Raw genomic sequence first — 16,652 nt, 5'->3', positions numbered from 1 at the left:
ATCATCAATGACTGTACCATCTTCAAACCACCTAACGGAGTGGAAGGTCTGCGCGTCATGGATGATGAAACTAAAGACTGGCTGCTCTCTAGCAGCCTTCCAGTGTAGTCCGGGAACATCGTGAATCTGGGGTGGTAAAAGGATAGACCCTCGGCCCCAGAAGCTCAGACGACGACGAGACGACGACGACGGCTACAAATAATAAAGACTTAATTGAAACAAAAAATATAACAACAAACAAAGGTTAGCTGCACAAAACAAAACGCCATTTCGGAAGTTTTTCCTTCCACTGCTTGAAAATCCTGAAGCTCATTAAATTTTCTATTAAACTTGGTGCAACGTACTATATATACACTCTTGGTTTATGATTGCTTTCTGTATTTGAAAATTCTTGTTGGTTTCAGGGTCAAACTAAAACGAAGATTTCATTGTTAGCTACTTTGGTTGTTATTAATTCATTCGTATATCTTTCTTTAGCCAAAGCTTATCTTTTTTTGTAATTTTTTGACTTGCACGAAATGTCAAGGAGACAAGGTTCTGGATTTACTGGAGCAAATGCAATTCCTTTGGGGACAAGAAATAGAGCTATTGGAGCAAAACGTTCTTTTACCTCATCGCCACCCAGAGATGAGCCACGATCAAAACGATCAGATATTGGCTCAAATAATGCTGCTCTTGCTCTGAAGGCAGCCCAAGCTGCGGCAGCTAACTTGGCAAAACTGGCACAGTTCAATACTCAAAGCGGTACTCCTGGTAAGAACAGCGTCATGTATACAAAAAATAACTTATGTTATTGTTGTAAAAACTAATTTATTTTTAACACCTGACTCCAATTTCAAAGTGCAGAGTTTGTGGCTGAACAGCAACCAAAACAAGATTCTATTTTTCTATGATCCAACCTGGTGTTGAACCATCACAACTACCAAACGTTAAAGATCAATGCTCTAACCACCGGGTTATTTCCACAATCTCAATACATCCTCAATCCTCATTAATCCAAATGCATCAACACTGCAAGTGCAAGATGATAACAGCAACTTATTGTGAAATGAAAACACATATATATGCAATTCCTTGTCTACAATCGTCTGTTATCTCGCATTGCACAAGTGACTTTTCACATTAAGATTCTGTGTCTCTTTTCACAGCTTATGTACTGTCAAGGTGCACTGTTGGGGTCTGCTACTATTCGGTGAAAGCCCTATTCGGTGATTTTTTTGAATTTTTTTTTAAAAATTATCGGGTACGGTACCGTAGCCTAATTATCATTGCCGCCTTTACATCGTTTTAACGTTGAAATAAGACCGTAACCCTTAACCCCTAACCCTATAACGGCAATCATAGGCGCCGACTTTTCAAAAAACCTTGGGGGGAGAGAAAGGCGATGACGTCATAACCATAACGCTATTTTACACAGTTAAAATGGTCTTTGATTAAGCTTAGTGTCTTGTTTATATTGACACCTAGGTCACAAACCGAATTTATTAGAACCGCTGCTTAAAAATGAAACGATTAGTTTTATGCATGCAGTACGCCTAGTCGTAAAAAATTTGATATTATTTGCTCATAATTGGAACAGTTGGAAAACAAGCCGATTCATTTCCTTTTCGTGCAAGTGAATAACAACGATCAAGACAGTGAAGTTATGGAAATCAAATGCTAAAAATCATGATTTTAAGCAGAGTGGAAACCCACAATCTGTTTTATTAACCTCGTTTTGCTAATTACTTTTCTTCAAAGCGCTACCAACGACGTAGTGTTTTCTCTTCTGTTTTTTATCGAAAGTCTTTTATCAAATACCGTATACTCGAGTATAGGTCGAGATGTTCACAAGTGATTTTCACCTCAAAAAGACAGGTTCAACTTATACATGGGACAAGCTGTTGTCTCCAGCTCAGCAGTTTTCAAAATGAACGCATTTTTACTGCGGCAAAATCATTACTGACGTAGATTACAGAGTTTGAAATGGTGTCGGCCAAATTAAAAGTTTTGAATATGTTTATTTGCAGTGATTCGAACTTAATTTTCAAATTTAATGATTTCTTGTCAATTCTAAATTTTATGCACTTGTTGAGCAATTTACAAAGCTCACGAGACAAAACAGCGGAAAGAGCTGCTTTAAGAGATTGATTTTTTTTATCTTTGCGTGTAGGATATAATCGTTCTTATTAACATTCCACGATCGTTGAAGTCGATGTCAAACCTTAGCGGCCGCATAAAACAATGATGTCATGTTAGCTAGGTGATGATAGCGGTAATAGACGTCGTTAATGGAGACAATCTGCGACCAAGACCGTTAAAACACCTTTTCTTTTATCGGTTTTCGATTTAATTCTCACACATTGCAAACAAAACAATGCGTTCTGTTGAATCATAATTGATCTCACAGCGGGAAGACCTCGTTGAAAATAGCGCGTCGAATTTGGCTGGTTTACTTAATATTGCAGTGAATAGTTACGTGACTATTCCAGCAGCGTAAGTTACTCTATCGTCTACTTTGAAATTTCCATACCGTATGAGACCGGAATGGCCCGTTTCGGTGAGTCCGATCCCTTAACGGGGGATTTTTTCAATTTTTTTTTTAAATTATCGGGTACCGTAGCCTAATTATCATTGCCGTTTTAGGGTTTGGGGTTAGGGTTAGGGGTTAGAGGTTAGGAACTCACCGAATCAGACTCACCGAATCGGACTCACCTAATCGGACTCACCGAATGGGTCTGCTACTATTCGGTGAGTCCGATTCGGTGAGTTCCTAACCTCTAACCCTAACCCCAAACCCTAAAACGGCAATGATAATTAGGCTACGGTACCCGATAATTTAAAAAAAAATTTAAAAAAATCCCCCTTTAAGGGATCGGACTCACCGAATCGGACTCACCGAATCAGACTCACCGAATCAGACTCACCGAATCGGACTCACCGAAACGGGCCATTCCGCACCGAATAGTAGCAGACCCGTATGAGACAGTCATGCGATCAGCTGCTGTTTTGCGGGCAAGAGCAACGTAGACTATTTTTCGCTTTCTTTATTTTTATTTTTGCTTTTCACTACTAAATAAGTGTTTTATTTTTGAAACACCATTTGTAATAACCATTTTTGTTGCTCCTCAACCATAAGTTTACGGGAGGCGCCGGCCCCCCCGGAAGTCGGCGCGTATGACGGCAATGATAATTAGGCTACATTACATAATAATTTAAAAAAAAATCACCGAATAGGGAACTCACCGAAAAAGGCTCTCACCGAATAGGGAACTCATCGAATCGGACTCACCGAAACGGGCCATTCCGGCACTGTTGAGTGTTCCTCAAAGTAAAAAACTGCAGATATGGCCTTGTCTAACATCTGTTGCCACTGCATGAGATGAATTTTCTATGTCATCATCGTCATTTGATAATTCCCTATTGTTTTTGTCTACCAACTACTGTATGATACCATGTCTAAGACATAAGACAAGCATGAATAATTTTAGTCTTAGTAATCCGGTTTATCGGATTTCAATGCTATTGATTTAGCACATTTGTCCCCAAATTTTTGTGTTTTAGTCAGACAGCGCAGCTCTGGATTAAAATGTGAAATGTTTAAAAAGAAGTCAGATTCTGGTATTGAAACTTCCTGTGTTTTTCGGTCGAGTTTACTGATGTCTGATTGCATGTGAAATATTCAAATATCAGTTCAAAAAGTTATATGTACATTGTACAATAGGGTGGAGTGAATTTCACTTAATGTTTTGGATTTTGATTTAAGGTGTTGTAATGTTGTCTTTGGGCCTAAAAAACAACCCCGAACATAATTTAGGTTCTCCTTCCTCTAAATTGACCCTCCTACCTGAGGTCAAAGGTCACGTGAGGCCAAAATTGCTCTATCTCCACTTCTACTGGTGCTACAATCCTGTTTAATGGCTTAAAAGATTCAGAAGACCCATATTTCTATCTATTCTAAGAGAACTTTTTCTTCTATTGCTAGTAGAATTTGACTAAACAGCAAAAATACAGTTTTTGTGGTATTTTTGCTTATACAACATTATAGTTAACGAACTTCAACAGCCAAAATACTAAATTTCAGCAATTGGTTGGATTGTTGTTTGAGAATAAGTGTATTGAACATCGAAATATTCTTATCTGTAGCATTGATGAGGAACTGAAGTTTGAACTAAGTATGAAATTAATGTTTTGATGCATTTAAGATGACATTTCAATGGTTGAAAGGCAGGAAATTATTGAGAGAGAGATACAGTTTTGCCAACAAGTCACACTACGTACAATAATAATTATTACACAAACAATCAAAATTTAAATTGAGCATGAACTACAACCAGCAACAACGGGAAGGCTGCAAAAGGGACCACCGACAGGTCTTCAAGTCAAGTAGCACCTAATGAAAATCCCATTGCTTGTAAATGAAAATCCAATTGCACTTTTAAACATTTAAAAAAATGTCACAAAATATTTTGCCTCCCTCATATTTAGGTTCCCGTTATGCCTCTGGTAATTATAACGAAAAAACAAGTGGTTTTTATGCAATCGTATTCAGCAGTAAAATTGCTTTTTGGTGTTGAAAGAGGGCATCAACTTCCGTGATTTGATCTTTTGCAAGATCACACCATCCCGCCTTTCGAACCCAGCCACATGTATGGAAGCTTCTGTTACGAGCTTCAAATGACGCTTTACACTTACAGCTTGATTGTGGCATGGGTGATTAAGTTCAAGCTTGTTTGTTTTCAAATTTTGTATTGCATCATCTTTCATGACTTTGGTTGTGGGAGGTTCCTGTGACATGAATTTCATCAAAATTTACTATGTTGTGGTAGAACTCGGCGTTGATATTGATTTCCAATATGATAAATTTTCGAACAGTTACTGTCCTCTCTGCAATAGATTTCGCCTTTGCACTTTCATCACCTGGGATCATTTCAACATTTTTGTTTCTGCGTAGCGACAGCACAATATTGACAGCTTGCGATCGAATTGTATCATCATCGTCAGCCATCGTCGAAAGAAGAATGTTTTCGGGGTGAGCTGAAAAGCCATTGCGTATCAAAGTTTTTGATGCAATGTCTCCTGCTCGCTTCTAGGGAAATTGGTTGATTCGTTTGAGCATGCGAAAATAGTTGACAGCTACTTTATTTATTTTAGAGTTAAGCTCGATATCAAACCAACTTAGGAAGTTTACTTTTAAACAAAATTCTACCAGAATTCTCAAAATTTTGCTCGGCTTTGTTTGGGAAGTGTTGTATCTCAAAATGTGACATGCAAGTGTCAACCATCTTGCATGTGACAAGCCATCTACTTCAAACTGTGCTAAGTCATTCTCAAGTTTTCCAGATATGACAACCAAACAAATTTGGTATGCATAAAATTAATCGGAGCTCAAACTTTCCATAACTTCTTTTGGCAATTGAAGAAATTCAATAGAAGATAATGGCTTAAACTTAACCACATGCCAATCAGACACTAAACCATTTAGCTCTTTGCCAATTGGGCCTGAAAACGAGTCGGAGTTTAAAGAGACTCCATCCAAGTGCTTAAAGACATGCCTGAGAGGCAGTTCGTTGGTATGCAGGAGACAGATGACCTATTGCGAAGGTGTTTGCAGCAACTCTTCTAATGTGGCAAGGCTGCAATGGTGTTTACCTGTCATAATTGTGGTTCCATCTGAGCCTATTATTGAGAAATATTTCTGCAGGTCGGTATTTTCCGGTACTTTGTGAAAAGATTTGTGATTCTTACATAATAATCCAACCAATTGCTGAAATTTAGTATTTTGGCTGTTGAAGTTCGTTAGCTATAATGTTGTATAAGCAAAAATACCACAAAAACTGTATTTTTGCTGTTTAGTCAAATTCTACTAGCAATAGAAGAAAAAGTTCTCTTAGAACAGATAGAAATATGGGTCTTCTGAATCTTTTAAGCTATTAAACATATTTGTAGCACCAGTAGAAGTGGAGATAGAGCAATTTTGACCTCGTGTGACCTTTGACCTCAGGTAGGAGGGTCAATTTAGGGGTAAGAGAACCAAAATTATGTTCGGGGTTGTTTTTTAGGCCCAAAGACAACATTACAACACCTTAAATCAAAATCCAAAACATTAAGTGAAATTCACTCCACCCTATTGTACAACAGCAAAAGTGTTTTTTGTTAAAGGCATACTAAATGAAATTTTCAAATGGAAATAAAGCATTAAAATGCATAAACTGAACATTCAAGAATACATTTCAAAACAAATTACCGAAAAAAAAGTTTTTAATGGCACTGGCAAGGCCCAAAGTCCAATGTTTCATTTATTTTTAATTTTTTCAAAATGACCAAAAAGTGGAAACACTGCTCGAGAATACATCACTATCGACAGCAATGACAAAAGCCACGTTGCCACAAATGTTTTAAGCATCAGCTGATTGCTAGTCTATAGTGACGTAGACTGTACAGTCGCACGGTTGGCTGCTCATGCCCATTCCCGTTTTGAAAGCTCTGACAAAAGCATGTGCGGAATGCTGATCAGACCGCAATGGGGCAAAATTTTATTGAAAATCGTTTTATGGTAGCATGTTAAACACAAAGAGTCAAAGAACGTGTATAATTGCTAAGTCAGGTTTTTCCTTTAGTATCCCTTTAACAAGGTTGACCTATTAAAACAATCATTCTAAAATAAAATAAATAAATGTAGGTGGAGGTGCCCAGATTCAGGCTCAGCCTCCAAAACAACCAAGCCGGGATAGAGACGACAAGGACAGTGATCGTGGTCGGCCACGAAAGAAAAGAAGCAGATGGGGAAATATGATGAAAACAGAAATTCCTGGCATGCCTGCTGCAATTCCAACCCACTTGACACAAGAGCAGCAAAAAGCTTATATAGGTGAGATACAAGTTTTATTTTGTATGTGTTTATTTAATCAACTAAAAGTTCAGGTAAGTTTACTTTGAAAAAAGTATGTATTCCACCAAACTGGATTTAAAATGTTGTTGGTGAAAGTATTTTGTGTTGTTGTCATTATACTGTAGCCTGTTGTATTCTTTCAATAAAATAACTTCTTTTAAAGACTTTGTGGGTATTCTTGCCAAGTATATGCTTTCATCCTTCGCTTATTTGAAATTGGTTGCAGGTGCTCAATTTTGATGATATACGTTATGCAGAACATTTTGTGCAATTCACATATTTTGTGTTAACATTATTTTCAATCACTGTTTAACGTCAAAGTCTAGTTTAGTCAAATTTGCAACTTTATTATGTATGTTGCTTTGTATAAAAACTTAGGACACTGGCAAAAGTGTCAACACTCTCTCACCCTAATCCTATTTTTTCCTCCTCTTTCGGTTTATTTCATAACCGAAAACTAACAGTTCAGCTACAGATTGAAGACATCTCTAGAAAATTGAAGTCCGGGGATCTTGGAATACCGCCGAATCCAGAAGACAGGTTTGCAGTTGTATGATGCCATCACCGGAAGAGTGTGTTCGGTTTATCGTATCATTCCTCCATTTTCTTCTTTGTTTAGATTATTTATGAATTGGCTTATTACGTAACATTAAGGTTTTTACTTTGCCATATTTACTTTTTTAGATGTATCTAATCTAGCTAGGCTTATTATTTCTTAGTATATGGTAGACATCACTTCATAAAAGTGTTGATATGTGGCCAAAATACATTTTCTGGTAGTGTTGTTGCCTACCTTGTTTCTATGTGAACATTAAACTTAATGTCAATTCTAAGATAGATGTTTACTGTTTTTATTCAAATTTACATGGATTCCATGTGACAGAGGTATTCTAATGCTTGACATTACTGAACTTTTGCAAAGCGTTCTTAAAGGACCTACACTCCTACAGACTTAAATCTTAATATCTCAATAATTAAAACAAATTTGTGTAAGTGTGTCATGTGACAAAAATTCAAACTTGAGAATGGCATTTAAGAACTTACAAAATTTTCTATACCATTTTTTTTTTAAAGTACAAAAAACTTCTCATTCTATGAAAGAAGCTGATATTTTGAAGATTTAGTTTCCGTGAAAGCAAGCCAGTAAAGTTTAAGGATAATTAAATTAACTGTATTTCAGTAGTTGCCTGTGGTTACACACTTACACTTGCACATTCATAATGTTTGTCCATTGGCAAAATTGATTAGTGGATTTTGTTTTTTTGGAAAAATATTACATTTTAAACAGCATTGCACGTTTTTTAAATGACTCCATGCAGATTGCTGCATTTCACAGATTGCTGCAGTTGTGTACCCTTTCTAAGTTTATATTCAACAACAATGCTTTGCAATGGGCTGAAATAGGGATTAAGCTCCAGTTTGAAGTTAGTTTCAGGTTACTGCAGTGATGATCTACTCTGCAACGTACATCAGCAAATTTCAAAATGAAAAAAATAAAACATCAAAGTTTCATTTACCTGCGATCATTACTTGAATATTTTTATCAACTTGTTTTGCTCTGTCTTTGAGACATCAATGGTGTAAATTTGTCAATTATTGTTCCTGCCAATTCAAATTGTTGTCTCAACTGAGTTATGTTGCAGACTGGCAGCTCAGAACTTTTTCCTGTCATTGTTAAGAACAATGTTTAACTTAGAAACCTTTAAAAATGGAAATTATTTCCCCAGGTTCATGACTAACCTTTACTCAATAATATTTCAATTTTCCAGGTGTTTTGTTTTAAGATCCAGGTTTAATCTTTGAAGAGCTCAGCAGTGTTACATTCATATCTATTAACCAGTTTTAGTCTCCTGATCTTTCAAATAACGATATTTTCATCTTTTTCACACTCTTGCTTTTATATGCAAAGCGCACTTTTTACAGGGCTATGATGAAGCCAATACATATATACCATGCATTGTGCTCAGCAAAATTAATCAGAACTTTTTTATCAACTGACCAACTAATATGATTTATCGAATTTTCTTGCTAAAAGAATAATCATCAATGTGCTCATTATAGATTTCTTGCAACATTGTTGATTAAAAGTTAAAAAAATGGTTGTTTCAAGAAAATGTTTTTCAGGTCTAACCCATTGTTATCCCCACTATTTTCTTGACAAGAATACAGTAGCTACGTCGTTATTTTTTTTACCTAGGCTAACGTATATCTACATACTGTATAAGTGTGGGAGTCAATGAAATATCATTAAATTCAGACTGTTACGGTATAAACTTGAAAACTAATCTTTTTGGCCAGAAATATTTCAATGACTTGTCACTTGTCAGACCCAGTTGGACCATATTATGTGTTCCATCTGTTGCAGGTCACCGTCACCTGAACCTATATACAACGGGGAGGGGAAGAGGATGAACACCAGGGAGTACCGCACTAGGAAGGGTCTGGAAGAGAAACGGCACAAGCTTATTCAACAGATGCAAGAATTGAACACTGAATATAAACCACCAATGGACTATAAGTTAGTATAAAACTCGACATGGCAAATTCAATGTAACCAAATTGTTTTCTAAAGAAAAAACAATGATTTGATTGCAGCATTTTAGAACCATAGCAGAGTACTATACTCCTACATTTGCGTATTTTTTTTCAATTTGTGTCTTAAGTTGCTGTCGATATCGAACAAACTTGTAAGTTTCATTGTTTTCTATTCCAGGCCAATGCTGCAGAGGGTAAGTGAACGGGTGATGATTCCGCAAGATGGCAATCCAAACATTAACTTTGTCGGTTTGCTGATTGGTCCAAGAGGAAATACTTTAAAGAAAATCGAAAAAGAAGTATGCCTTGTTTTGTGACTTTGTTCATTCGTATATCATGAACAAAATCCTGTGTTCACTTTTTATATGGTGCCGTGCAAACAACTTTTTAAAAATGGGTGCTTTAGTTTTTATTTACATTTTGTCAAGGTGGAATGAGCTGAGCAAGATTCGTTTTTTTTATGAGTTCAAGCAGTGATTTTTGTCACTGAAATTTGACAGATGCATCATTGCATAACCACAATGGCGAAAATCTATGAAAACTATTCCTGCTTCTTTGTGTTTTTCACAATCTAAGACGCTAGGCAAATGAAAAAGAGTTTTTTCCACATGATTACTTCGTGAAAAGTTATGTGGTAGACATACTGTTCAATATTTCACATAGCCCTTTCCATAAAACTAAACGAATTAGTTTAAAGTGCAGTTTTACAAAGCAAAAGATTTTCACTTGTTTGCGTTTCACAGAGCAATTGCAAAATTATGATTCGAGGAAAGGGCTCTGTGAAGGAAGGAAAAATTGGAAGGAAGGATGGCCAGCCTCTTCCTGGGGAGGATGAGCCCTTGCACGCTCTTGTGTCCTCCACCAGCCTCGAGAACGTTCAGAAGGCCGTTGCCGAAATCAACACCATCATAAAACAAGTAAATTGTGATGAATTTGTGTACTGCCAGTTGTAAAAGGTTTTGATCGACGATTTTTATATCTTTTTTATGTTGTACAGACAATATTTTTCTCTTATTGCTTATCTTCGTTTTTCTTTGATAACAAATTCGATTCACAAGAAGTAACTTTTTTCTCTTCGCCAGGGAATTGAGCAGCCGGAGGAGGAGAATGATTTGAGGAAATTGCAGCTCATGGAGTTGGCAAAACTGAACGGAACTTTGAGAGAAGACCTGATGCCGAAGTAATGATCTATTTGTAATGTAAACGTCATATTCTGATTTGAGTTTAGTCCCCATCAGCGGGGGTGCTTACTGCTTATCGCAGCTGGTATTTGACTTATTGGCATTAACGTACTAATCTTGTCAGTACTAGTGTGCTTTCGTTAGTGTTTTGTATTTTTGGACTTGACTCTTTTGAAAGCTGGTTTCCCAAAGTCTATTCTGTATTGTTTTTGAAGTAATTGCTATTTCAAGTTTCACATTCAGTTTGAAAGCAAAACTTTTCAAAGCCTTCTTTATGGGCGAGTTTGCACATGTTATAGTGATAAGATCACCAGACAGCTAAGTGCCCTCTTTTCGGTGTCTACACTCTACAGACTAGGCTACCACAAGCTGTTGAAAGTGATCATAAGTTGGTTGTGTTGGAAATAAGGCGGGCATAATTTTTCAAACATATTGTGGTAGCCTGCCTTCACTCAACGGAAGGAAGCAAGAAATTGTATTACAGAAAGTTGTGCAAGTGACACTTATGAGATTTCAACAGACATTGAGATCTGTCACAAACCTTTTTTGTCCACAGAGAACGAGCATGGTTGAAGCCGGAGAACCAGAACATAACTAACACGACCATCTGCACCAAGTGTGGTGGAAGAGGTCACTTGGCGCAGGATTGCGTTGCCCAGGCTCCGAGCACCACGTTGCAAGCGAATCAAGGTGGCCAGGGTCCCCCAAATGTTGATCGAGCGAAAATGGACAGCGAGGTGAGCAGAACACTGTTTCTTTTTCGACTTCTTTGCTAACAGCTTTAATGGCAGTGTGCCTTTGTTGCAGTACATGTCTCTGATGGCTGAGCTCGGAGAAGGACCTCCATCAGGAGAATCTGGGGGTGGAGGAGACATGAAGAGTGGCGGAAACAATCGGCCATTCAACAATCGCGGTGGAGGAAACAATCCAGGTGGTGGCTCTGGTCGAGGGGGTTACAATAACTTCAATGGCCCCCCCAACAGATATGGAGGAGGTGGTGGTAATGCTGGCGGACGCCAGCCATGGATGGGTCGAGGATCTAGGTTTGGTGGCCCACCTAACCAAAGACCGAGATACGGAGGACGTGGAGGCAATAGCTTCAATGGCGGCAACAACAGGTAATGAATATTTACAAATTTGCTTTTGGTTGAAACAGATCGTTTTGTCTACACTTATGGCATAAGTTTCTGTCATGCTGCTAAAGGCAAAACTCAATCAATTACATAACTTGTTTGTCTTTTTTATTTATCTATTTTTTTATTAGACCACCAATGATGAATCAAAGTGGAGGTCCTCCTCCTCCTTGGATGCAATCTGGTCCTTATGGTGGAGGAGGAGGTGGTGGCGCTGGTGGTGGTGGTCCACCTGGTGGGCCAAACCAGTGGGGAGGTCCTCAAGGAGGTGGCATGGGTCCATCTTATGGAGGATATTCAAATCCTCCACCTAGTGATGGAAGCGATGGCAATATGCAGAACCAAATGCCACCGTGGATGCCTCCAAATCAAGACGGATCCAACATGATGGGTGGTGGACCCATGGGCGGTGGAAGTGGTGGTCCCATGGGCGGTGGAAGTGGTGGTCCCATGGGCGGTGGAAGTGGTGGTGGACCCATGAGCGGTGGAAGTGGTGGTGGTTCCATGGGGATGGGACCCATGGGAGGTGGAAACATGTACGGTGGTGGAGGAGACCAGAACTCTGGAGGCAATTATTACAACCAGCCCCCGCCTCCTCCTCCAACCAACACATCTCAACCTCCGCCACCCCCCTCATCTGGATCTGGAGGAAATGCACCGTGGCAGCAAAACTGGAGTGGGAATCAGAAAGAGCAAAGTGATGATAAGAAGAACACTTCGTCTGGAAACCAAAACCAATACTATGGTGGTGGTAAGATGTCCACTATCTTTTCAATTTATGCTTTGTATTGTATTTTATTCACCCAAGGATTTTTTTTCTTCGTTTGATGTTGCTAAGTGCGGATTGAAACGTTACAGTGTTGGATTGCTCCGTAAATTTCTATTGTTTTGACCGAGAGAAAACTCGGTGATCCAAAAAAATGTTCTGCAAGCTCAGTAAGACGTATAACCTCTCTCTAACTTTTTTTATAAAATTTAAAACAGAAATGTCAACAAGTTGCACGATGCCGAATGGCGTTCAACTGTATGAATGCCTGGGCAGATTAAATACGATATGACCAGTGGCGTAGCTAGGGAATGTGCCGCCCGGGGCGGATTCAGATTTTGCCGCCCCTTCAAGAAAAAGCATGTGAAAATGAAATGCGTTTTTTTTTATTAGCACTGCAATACGCAACGTGCTTTTTTCAATTTGCGGTGTAAAGTCAGACGAACGTACCATTATAATTTAGTAATAGACTGAATGCAAAAGCACAAAAACTGCTGCAGAATTAAAATAATCAATTTGTAACCTTTTACAAGGCTACCCAAATTTGAAGAGCATGTTTCCGCCTCTGCTTAATAAAGGCTAGTAGGAATTTTGTGACGTATTAAAATCATAACGGCAGAAAAATTCATTTAATTCATTTCTACTAGACTGTAATATGAATAGTTGCTTACCAATGTAATGATATAGACGTTTTCTTCTTGTGCTCATTGAACTTTCTTTACTTATTCGCAACGTAAGTTTTATAATTTTTCCATTAATTTTTATATACTTACAATACTTTAAAATAAAATATGGATAGAATCATACAGAAGCTTATTCCTATCAACTGTAAAACCAATACAATATGAGCAAGCGCACAAATTACAGGGTTGCAAATGCAGTAAAATCATCTGTAGACTTTAGCCATGCTACTGCGCAATGTTTTCGTTTTTCACAATCTAACAGCCACATTCTAGTGACGGTAGCAAAGTTATTTATTACAACAGTTAATAAACATAGTGTTGTGCTCCCCCTCTTCCTGTATTTATAATATATAATTCAGGATACAAGGCCAGTTTATGTGGCCAAAAGTGAAATCCAGTGCGGCATGGCATCAGTAACAATAGTACAATAGGTAGTATATTGTTACAGCAATTAATAAAAAATCTAAATCTGAAAAAATGCACTGCGGAGCTCTGCAAAACCAGTTTAACTTACACAGCGATAGGATTATAGTTTCGCGTAAGTAGAATTTAATGATTTTCTGACTTGTTTTTGTGGGGGTTACGCGTGGATCGTGTGAAATCAATTTCAAACATGAAGCGTCTGTAGACTCCATAGACACTGCCTTATAGCGCTATACGGTAAAATCATTTACTGAAATGTTTGTACTGTATAGTGCAGCAGCAGTAGATTACTATGGTCAGTATTCAGCAACGATGTGTAAAAACAAGGTAGGCTAACTCCCTATTTCACTGAAAATCAAGAAATATTATCTGCTAATATTAGTGATACCCAATTACTAATGGCAACATCAAGATTATAATCAAATGGAACTGTTATAGAGACTAAGTTAATTTAGTCAGTTTGCAATAAAAAAAAACTTGTAGTTTCAAGACATTTGCAATAGATAATTTCATTTTCTTAATTGACTTAACGTGGAATTAGTCTATGTTTTGAACGTTGCCATTCTGTTTGCTTATATTTTTCGTGTACTTTTGCATTATAAAAAAAAAAACGTCCTGTCTGAAAGTGCCGCCCCCAGACGTGCCGCCCGAGGCGGTCCGCCCCTTCCCCCCACCCCCCTAGCTACGCCACTGGATATGACGCTTTCGAGATGATGATGAGAGCTGTCTTAACGAAAAAATAACATTTGGCGTAATATGACGGTAGCAAGATAAATTGAAAAAAAAAGGCCTTGTATCATAAAAAATGTGAATCCTCTCTTCTAATCGCATTTGTGACCAAGCTCTCAACCAATCATTGAGTTACCACTGCAGCGTAGTTGATCATGTAAGATTCAAAATTGCCAAATACCGCTTTTTGCAAATTTATGTCAAACAAGCGGTTTACTGTCGTTAGTTATTTTGCAATCTTTGAATTGATTTCTGATTCTGTGTTTTTTCAGATTCCAGCAACAATTACTCCGGATCTTACAACAGTGGCCCACCCAACGCTAACATGGGTATGGGCATGGATGGCTCTATGGGAGGAATGGGTTATGGAGGGATGGGTATGTGGGGCATGGGAGGAATGAACTCAGGAGGGATGCCGCCCCCTGGGCCAGTACCACCCCCGATGCCATCCGGACCAGGCCCGGTTCCCCCACCGCCTCCTAGTGGTCAAGGGTCTGGAGATGGATCCCAATCGAACATGGGAGACAACAGCTATGGAGGAATGGGTTATGGAAATTACGGGATGCCCCCAGCGCCGCCACCTCCTCCGCCCCAATAACGCACTGCCAGAGAGAAGCCCCACAAGATGAGATCTTATCCGTTTAGATTTGAAGGACAAGTTGTTGGTTGTGATTTGACTCACGCGCACCGGTGTGACCACCATCGCGTACCATTTTGACTTTTTACCAATCGTTGTGAAGAAGCAATGTCGTGTGCTTACGTGACGAACGACTACGAAATGAATCGGATTCTGTGACGTTGTACAAAGCAACCTGTGTAATTGTGGACCATAAATTTACTAACGTTGTCTGTACGGCATCGTAGTACAGTACTATGAATCTGCTGCGATCCAACTGATATCAATCACCTGCTGTCGTTTACGGTGTTTTAGCTTCGCTTTGTGTAAATACAAGTAATATTACCATTCCGAGAGAGAGAAATAAGTTTATTTGCCAATCAGATTCTATGATAGTACCGTACACAACAAGCTTACATCACAATACATATAATCCATAAACAATAAACATAGAGGAACGCTTAAGCAATATGCACGCTCAGTGTTGAATAATTCAATCTAATTAGCCAGGAGTAGCGAAAGACCATTTGGTTATCGAGTCAGCTGCTCTCAACAGGTAAATGAATAAAACAAAAATGGATTGCAGAAGCACTCAAAATGAGTAATGGCAACAAAAGAATTACGATGTATCAGTGCTATCTTCAGCAACGTAAATCTTTATAGAGGCAGGCTAAGTTGTTTTTTATGCAGGGGATTGATTTATCATCGTTTTTAGACAGTGTAGTTTTAATTTATCACTGAAGGTTTTGATTTTAGAAAGTTTGCGTATTTCGTGTAGGATTTCATTCCATGCTGTTAGATCTTGAACTTTTAGCCTTGAGCTTGATTTCTTTGTTTCAACTCTTGGCAAAAAATAATTGTTCTGTTGAAGGGATCTTGTGTTATGATAATATATTTCACTTTGTGTTTTGGAACAAGTATCCAGTAAAAAATTGATGGAAAATCACTTTTGTAGCTAATAATTGAATGGACCATTGCTGCATGGAGGCTGGGGAACGCTTTTCTGTTTAGATATGTTCTTATTTTCTATTCAGAAAAAGTCATCAATGTGCATTTTTCAATCCGAATGTCGTGAAGCAGTATTGGCTTCCAAAAACTGGCTTGAAAAGTCTCAGTCAGGTAATTTCACTAAGATTTTTGGAAAGTGGTTGGTTGGTTTTGAATCTTTATCCACGGACTGACAAAGCCTTGATTGGTTATTCCAGGTAGTTTCGCATACTTGTAGAGGCTCTTGACGCAGGGCCGGTTACCGAGATTAGCAGAGTGAAGTTTTCCGATTGTTGAAGTGTTGTTGCCGGAAAATTATTCCATTCACGAGGTGCCGCTGAATGAAAAGCAGTCCTGAAATGCGTTGCTCAAGCCAGTGCCGGTCTTTGGGGTGTGCAAACCGTGCGATCGCACAGGGCCCGCAAATTAGGGGGCCCGCAATTTACTCAGAAATTGCAGTAATTTTGTCATTTCAATGGAAAAATTCAACAAGTGAATTCAACAAACAAGGAATTAGCAATATAAAAACATAGAGACTCAACAGGTGCAACCTATTTCGTACCCTGAAAAGATCGAGAAAAAAAACAACAGAGCCGAAGTCGCTGATCGGAGTTGCCGCAAACATTTCAAAATTTCTCAATCTTTTCAAGGAACGAAATAGGTCAAATTTTTTTTTTATTACACGATTCAGGGTACGAAATCGGGGTAGCCTACGAATTTTTCAGGGG

At 38.4% G+C, this 16,652-nt stretch overlaps 1 protein-coding gene across 1 annotated transcript; it reads left to right on the top strand.

The window, feature by feature from the left end:
* Positions 1–455: 455 nt before the first annotated feature.
* LOC145774879 (uncharacterized) lies at positions 456–15,288 on the top strand. Its single transcript, XM_082586209.1, has 11 exons — positions 456–753; positions 6,662–6,850; positions 7,336–7,411; positions 9,237–9,389; positions 9,585–9,705; positions 10,150–10,323; positions 10,489–10,586; positions 11,144–11,324; positions 11,395–11,705; positions 11,852–12,471; positions 14,594–15,288. Exons 1-11 carry the CDS (start codon positions 519–521, stop codon positions 14,917–14,919), a joined length of 2,484 nt encoding a protein of 827 aa, XP_082442335.1. The 5' UTR covers positions 456–518; the 3' UTR covers positions 14,920–15,288.
* The last annotated feature ends 1,364 nt before the right edge of the window (positions 15,289–16,652 follow it).

This window comes from Aplidium turbinatum, chromosome 7, assembly GCF_918807975.1.
Source record: "Aplidium turbinatum chromosome 7, kaAplTurb1.1, whole genome shotgun sequence".
Classification (NCBI taxonomy): domain Eukaryota; kingdom Metazoa; phylum Chordata; class Ascidiacea; order Aplousobranchia; family Polyclinidae; genus Aplidium; species Aplidium turbinatum.
This window is presented reverse-complemented; position numbering and strand designations above follow the sequence as displayed.

Coding starts and splice junctions, on each gene's coding strand:
- LOC145774879 (XM_082586209.1), top strand. CDS start 519: ATGTCAAGGAGACAAGGTTCTGGATTTACTGGAGCAAATGCAATTCCT. Junction 10,587..11,143: donor AGAGAAGACCTGATGCCGAA/GTAATGATCTAT, acceptor TTTTGTCCACAG/AGAACGAGCATGGTTGAAGC. Junction 11,325..11,394: donor GAGCGAAAATGGACAGCGAG/GTGAGCAGAACA, acceptor CCTTTGTTGCAG/TACATGTCTCTGATGGCTGA.